This window comes from Odontomachus brunneus, unplaced genomic scaffold, assembly GCF_010583005.1.
Source record: "Odontomachus brunneus isolate Ranch 3 - 2012 unplaced genomic scaffold, Obru_v1 Obru_scaffold_079, whole genome shotgun sequence".
In the NCBI taxonomy this organism is placed as follows: Eukaryota; Metazoa; Arthropoda; class Insecta; order Hymenoptera; family Formicidae; genus Odontomachus; species Odontomachus brunneus.
The window spans coordinates 715,456-722,002 of NW_022639529.1; the positions used below are offsets into that span (position 1 = coordinate 715,456).

The 6,547-nt window shown below is 36.0% G+C and overlaps 1 protein-coding gene across 1 annotated transcript; it reads left to right on the top strand.

Moving 5' to 3' along the window:
- Positions 1–1,643: 1,643 nt before the first annotated feature.
- Positions 1,644–3,844, top strand: LOC116847520. The gene is made up of 2 exons (XM_032822607.1): positions 1,644–3,418; positions 3,775–3,844. The coding sequence occupies exon 1, from the start codon at positions 1,688–1,690 to the stop codon at positions 3,413–3,415; it is 1,728 nt and encodes a 575-aa protein (XP_032678498.1). The 5' UTR covers positions 1,644–1,687; the 3' UTR covers positions 3,416–3,418; positions 3,775–3,844.
- The last annotated feature ends 2,703 nt before the right edge of the window (positions 3,845–6,547 follow it).

The window sequence follows — 6,547 nt, forward strand, 5'->3', positions numbered from 1 at the left end:
TATATATATATATATATATATATATATATATATATATATATATATATATATATATATATATATATTAGTGCCAAAATAACACTTATAAGTGTTTATTTTATATTTTTATATATTTTATACATTAGTGTAATTCAATAAATTATGAGTATTAATTTTATATATTGAAAAATTTATTATATTTTCGTCTTTTATGATCTCATTTTACGATATACAAAATACAAAATATGAAGTGTATCTATAGTCAGAGTAGAAATAGTGTAGCAAATAGGCGATACAAAGGTCAAAATTTCCGAGTTTAATATCATCTATAACAAAAAATTTTCCAAATATAGTATTAATTACATAATTTAAATAGTACACAATATATATTAAGAGAATTTCAAATAAAATCATTGATGACAACTTAAAAACAATGCAATAAAAATTGAATAATTATTTTTCAAAGTAGAATATTTTTCTCAATGCGAAAATAAAATTTCTTTATGTTACATTTGAAATTACATTATAAATATATTAGTTTTATATAAAATCTGCTTCATAATGTTACTTTTTTATGTAATATTTGTGCTATTTTTTAACATATTTGGTGGATATATGTTGTTCCAAACAATTTAAATCTTTAAATTTAAAAAATAAAGTAATGATCTGAAAAATAATCTCAGAATTGGAATATTAAGTCAATTTCCGGAAAAACAATTTTCCCAAAATATTGTAGTATGTAATGTCTCGCAAATAATAACCAATCTAATAAAATCCAAATATAAAATTCAAAAGATAATTCTCCCTAAGTATGACGAAATATACAACGTCTAAAAATATTAAACGTTTAGATACACCTAAACCAATATATTTTTTTAACAAATTTGAATTTATACAATATACATTTTTTTAATAATAGATTTATAACTCCTGAGAGAGAGAGAGAGAGAGAGAGAGAGAGAGAGAGAGAGAGAGAGAGAATTTCGAAAACAAATATATAAGACACTTATATAATTATATAAATTTTATAAATATACATTCTATAGATTAATTTTGTTAAATACTGATTTCTGGACGTTGTAACTATGCAATATTTAAAGAAAACTATTTTCCGAGAAATTGTCTCCCGCCTTCCTTCTGATTTTCGAATCTCAGGTTTGTAGCTTTCTGGATAGCAATCGGGATAGCAGTTCGTTTAATTGATTCGTCGCTGCCCGAGCACCTTTGACGGAATTCGCGCGAGAACCCATCGCATCGTCGCACGCGTGTCCTAAAACGCGGCGGAAGATTAAGGGGGGAAATCCAATTAGAACTTTCAAAAAATCGAATTTTTTTTTTTTGCATAAAATGTTTATTTAACATTGTAAGAATATGTTCCCAACGTTTTAAATCGAAATTCGCAGCCGTTCGGAAGTTATGGCCTCCGAGCGCAACAAATCTCTTGAGCAGCGTCGAGGCTCTAATAGCACGCAGCAGGTATACTCACCCGGAGCGGGGATTTTACCTTTCAGGGCTGCGATCCAAAACGTATAGAGATGTAATTATAGTTTTACTGTAGGTTTTGGAACGCACCCCTGGTAGATGGCTTTTATTTCTATTGTTACGTTTAGTCGAAACCGTTGGGTCCGTTGGCGCTGGCATCGAGCAGAACCGGTTTTCAGTTTAGCTCCGAAGTTCGGCCTGTACAAAACGACAGTGCAAATTCGAAATGTCCTATCCGAAAGGCACACACGCCGAACCAAAACAATCGAAACCACGCAAAAGAAAGTTCCATGGTAATCAGTTTTCAAATAAAAAGAGTGAAGATGAAGGATGTGAAAGTACGAGTGCAAGAAAACTCTCCAATGCTAGTGCTGAAGATATTCACTGGAATCCATTGCATGGCTATCGTTTGATTGAAATATTCACCGTTTTTACAGCCTTGACAGAGCTCCTTGTTTGTCGTGTTTGTAAACAGAATGTAAAGTTTGAAGAAGCTGGGAATCGAGGCCTCGGTTTCAAGATAGTTTTACTTTGTCGCTGTGGTCAGAGAAACATCAATTCAGGACCACTAATCAACACTGGATACGAAGTGAATCGTCGGATGGTGTTTGTTATGCGACTCTTAGGTGTTGGCAGAGAGGGTATTAATTTATTCTGCAACCTCATGGACATTTGTAAAGGAATGAATGAGAGCACGTATAATAATATCATCACGTATATTCACTCCTGTACAAAATCTGTTTTTGAAAGTCTCTGCAAGAAAGCTATCGAAGAAGAAAAAAAATTCAATGAAGAACATGAGAGGTCTATTTTAGATTTGAAAGTCTCTGGAGATGGCTCGTGGAAAAAACGTGGATTCAAATCGCTGTACGGAGTTGTAACGGTCATAGGCTACTATTCGGGCAAAGTCATCGATTTAGTTATCAAAAGTAGCTATTGCCATGCATGCACATTTTGGAAAAAAAAGGTGAACACTCCAGAATACGAAGAGTGGTATATAAATCACGAGGAAGAGTGTACAAAAAATCACGAGGGCTCAGCCGGAAAAATGGAGGTCGATGCGATTACAGAAATCTTTTTAAGATCAGAGGAAAAGTACGGCGTTAAATATGGTAATTATATTGGAGACGGAGACTCCAAAACTTTCAAGGCCATTCTAGATAAGAATCCTTACGGTGATGAATTTCAAGTTGCAAAAAGCGAATGCATTGGCCACGTAGAGAAAAGAATGGGCACTCGGCTCCGAAATATAAAAAAAACACAAAAACTCGGTGGTAAGGGCAAACTAACGGATGCTTTAATTAAAAAGCTCACAACGTACTATGGTCTGGCAATTAGAAGAAATGCGAATAGTATTGAGGGAATGAAAAAAAGTATTATAGCCACTTATTACCATTTGATCTCTACGGATGAGAAGCCACAGCACGAATACTGCCCGCCCGGCGAAGACAGCTGGTGTAAGTGGCAGAAAGAAAAAGCTATTGAAGCAAATTTGGATTCTTTTGAGCACCCTCCTCCACTCGATCCAACAGTCGCAAAACACATTCTTCCAATTTATGAAGATTTATCTAAGGAAGAATTACTTCAGAGATGCTTGGGCAGTCATACGCAGAATTCAAATGAAAGTTTCAATTCTACGATTTGGCGTTTAGCTCCAAAACATCTTAATTCTGGGCTGAAAATAGTTGAAATTGCATCCTACATCGCTGCTGGAGTCTTCAATGAAGGATATTCTTCCATTCTACAAATTATGATGGAGTTACAAATAATTATTGGGAGCCAGACCAAGCACTATGCTGAGAACGTCGACGGGCGCCGGGTATCTCGACAGGAGCGGCGCAACTCTTTCAACTCTAAAGAAGCTCGAAAGGCCAGAAGAGAGCAGTTATTGGAGCAGAACGAGTTCTTCGAGGAAGCAGAAGGATTGTTCTATGGCGCCGGGATTGCTGACTAAGAGGTAAATTATAGATATCTTGTATCTTTTACTTGTCAAAACTTTAAACACGTTTTTCTCAAAACTGTACTTTTTTGCACTGCTGGAACTCTCATTTAAAAACTATTCAACCGATCGCGCTGAACTTTCGCACACAACTTCATGACATCAGTACAATGTCGGTGAACCTAAATGTTTGTGAAAATTATAATAAAAAATCACTTATTTATTGCAAAAATTGTGCAGAGAAAACGTCAAAAAATGGAAATTTATTTTCATAAGCGTTTCATATTCAAAATTTTTGACTTTTTTCAATTTTTTTAGGTTCAATTACGAATTATGGGTATAAATAATAAGAATTTTTTCGCTGCCTGTTATAGGATCAATATCACGGACGCCATTTGTCCAGCAGCTGAGCAACTCGCACGCGTACCTGCCAAATGGGATGCTTCATATGTCCGCCATTTTTAAATATTTTTGGAAAAAAAAAATACGTATGGACAGTCCAAAACATATATAAATAAATGTTTAAGTTTGAAAAATATAGAAAAATTCTTTCTCCTACAAAAAAATTCTTGAAAATAGCTTATTTTTCCTCGTTCTAATTGGATTTCCCCCCTTAAGCGAGTTATATCGGGACGTGTCGCGGCATCGAGACGTATCCTTTTTCTGAATATACGCCGGTTCGACGCGTGGCGTCGCGTCGTCTATCCATTCCTGCGAAAGGTGTGCGCGCCGAGGTGTCTCGTAGCCTGCAAGCTGATTCACAGATTCACCGGAGAGCCTGCGAACTGCATAGCGACAGGCATCTTCGGCACCTAAGAGCCCATGAACCTCTTTGGCGCGCGCGCGCGCGCTCGCGAATACATCTCGTGTACATCCGTGCGCGTGTGTGTATTTACATTAGATATAAAATCTCGAATGCCGGCGTCTCATATGCGACCTCGCGAAACCTCCCTCGCGCAGAGTGCCGCGCGGCGTCTGTACGATGGATCTCGCGTATCGCTCTTTTGTAACGCGCCTAACGCGGGCGCGCCGATAAGAAGCCCGGCAATGAAATGGCTCATAGACATGCAGGAACACGAGAGATCGAGGCCGTGATCGGATTTCCCGCCGGTGAGATTACAAGAAAATCCAGCGAAAAAGACCGGAGTTGCGCAAATTTTATCGTGCAAACTGCAATCGAGTCAAAACGGAAGAAAAATTGAGGGCTGCGAGTGAGGGGAATCATTGTAATGCGTGAGACGCAATCCCAAAGATGCGTCAGGCTTTTCTGCTCTCTCGTACGCGAAGTCACGTTCATTTTCGCGGGTCGATTTTCGCGAAATGATGTCGCCGAGGGTACTCCGATATCGCTGGGACTAATTGGACGGACCGCACGTTAAAGCTTAAACGGACGAATCATTACACAGGGATTCCGTCGAGAGCTCTAAATTTCAGGTGCTTAATTTTCAGGTGGTTCGCCACGCTGCGCTACCACTGACCCGAGCATGCTGCTTTTTTTTCTTTATACAACGTTATTAAAGAGATGAGAGAGACACGGTGACATGCGAGGCAACGAAACTTTTAGTGACTGGCTGCAGCTCGTCTTTGGGGTAAGTGGTACTTTAAAAATTAACCGGGAATATTATATACAGTTTTTACAACCGCACGGCATCTTGGTCGCATCATGCCTTACGCTTTACGAAGCTAGCGGGCGGAAAGCCCCCTCCATCTTGCGCTTACATCGTATATATACGTAAATCTCCGGTGGAGGAAGTGCCAACACGTATGTAGATGCTAATATAGTCACTTCATGCTAATTAGGAGGATACGAGCGACACTTGAGGAAACGCCGAGCGTATTCAGCATTGTTGCCAATCTCGTTTTAGAGTAACTGATTACGGAGTATCTTTTTTCAAATCAGCATTGATGCGATCTAAATGCTTATTTCAAATTTCTAACAGTGCAGAAGCACACACATTGAGAGACGATGTTGACTTAGAAGGTTCAATATAAGAAACTATCAAAAATTGTATTGCAACTTGAATATTAACGAAAAAGTAAAAAGCGAAAACATCGATATGTCGAAAATATAGGAGATAATATCGAGTACTGAGAAAAATTCAATGAACATTAATGAATAATATAATCCATTAAATACAAATTTTTTATTTCTAAAAGAACATCGTTCACAATCACTGGATATATTATTTTGTGCATAAAAACTGCAATTATTTATTCCAATGTATTATATATTATTCAGGAAATGCCTTACTCAGAAAACAAATATAACAAACAGAAAAATAGAAATTGAACATAGTAAACAATAAATTACAGCAAGAAACAGTAGAAAATTTGTCCCATTTTTTACGTGAATTTTTCATAATGTTAATTACCTATCTTTGTAATGGCCAATATTATGAGTACATTTTGCAAACAAATCTGTTAATCTCTATCATTATAGATAGAAATTATGTGTGTGTAAAACACATTATTAATAGAATTATATTGATAACGTACATTGTAAATATAAACATTTGTAAACTCTCTTTAATCCTTAAGCATGTAGCACATGTACTGCATTCTATATCGCAAAATTAGTTTTTTTGAAAGATTACATATGACGCATCTTCCTTTTCTATTCTCTTTTGTATTCCCTATTCATCATGTCTGTCACAAGATAACGTATATTTTGTATTTTTTTCCCATTAAGAAGTCAAATAACCAGCTTTCAATCCAATAAGTCACGTTACAGTATTCCGTGCCGCGTATTTAAATATTCTCGAAAATTTATGTTACTATTTTTTTAATTTTTGTTTATATTTTTATATTGATATGTCTTTATTTAATTATTGTTCCTTTTTTTTAGTTTCCTTCTTTTAGTTTTTTATAGTTGCAGCTAACTACATGTTTATTTAATATAAATTTAGAAACGTACAAAATTCATATGTTATCTTTTATTACAAATGTATTTTATTTCTTTCTGTGGAATATATACAATGTTTATCTCAATTTTATAACAAAGAAATAATAAGTTTGTGATACGACATTCAGTGTCGCGCGCGCTCATTAATGTTTAGTCGAGAAGCGTGCTCGCTTAAAGGGATGCCGGATCTGTGATTGTTACTAGGTTTTGTAGTTTGTAGATTTTCCCTATCTAGCTTCACAGAG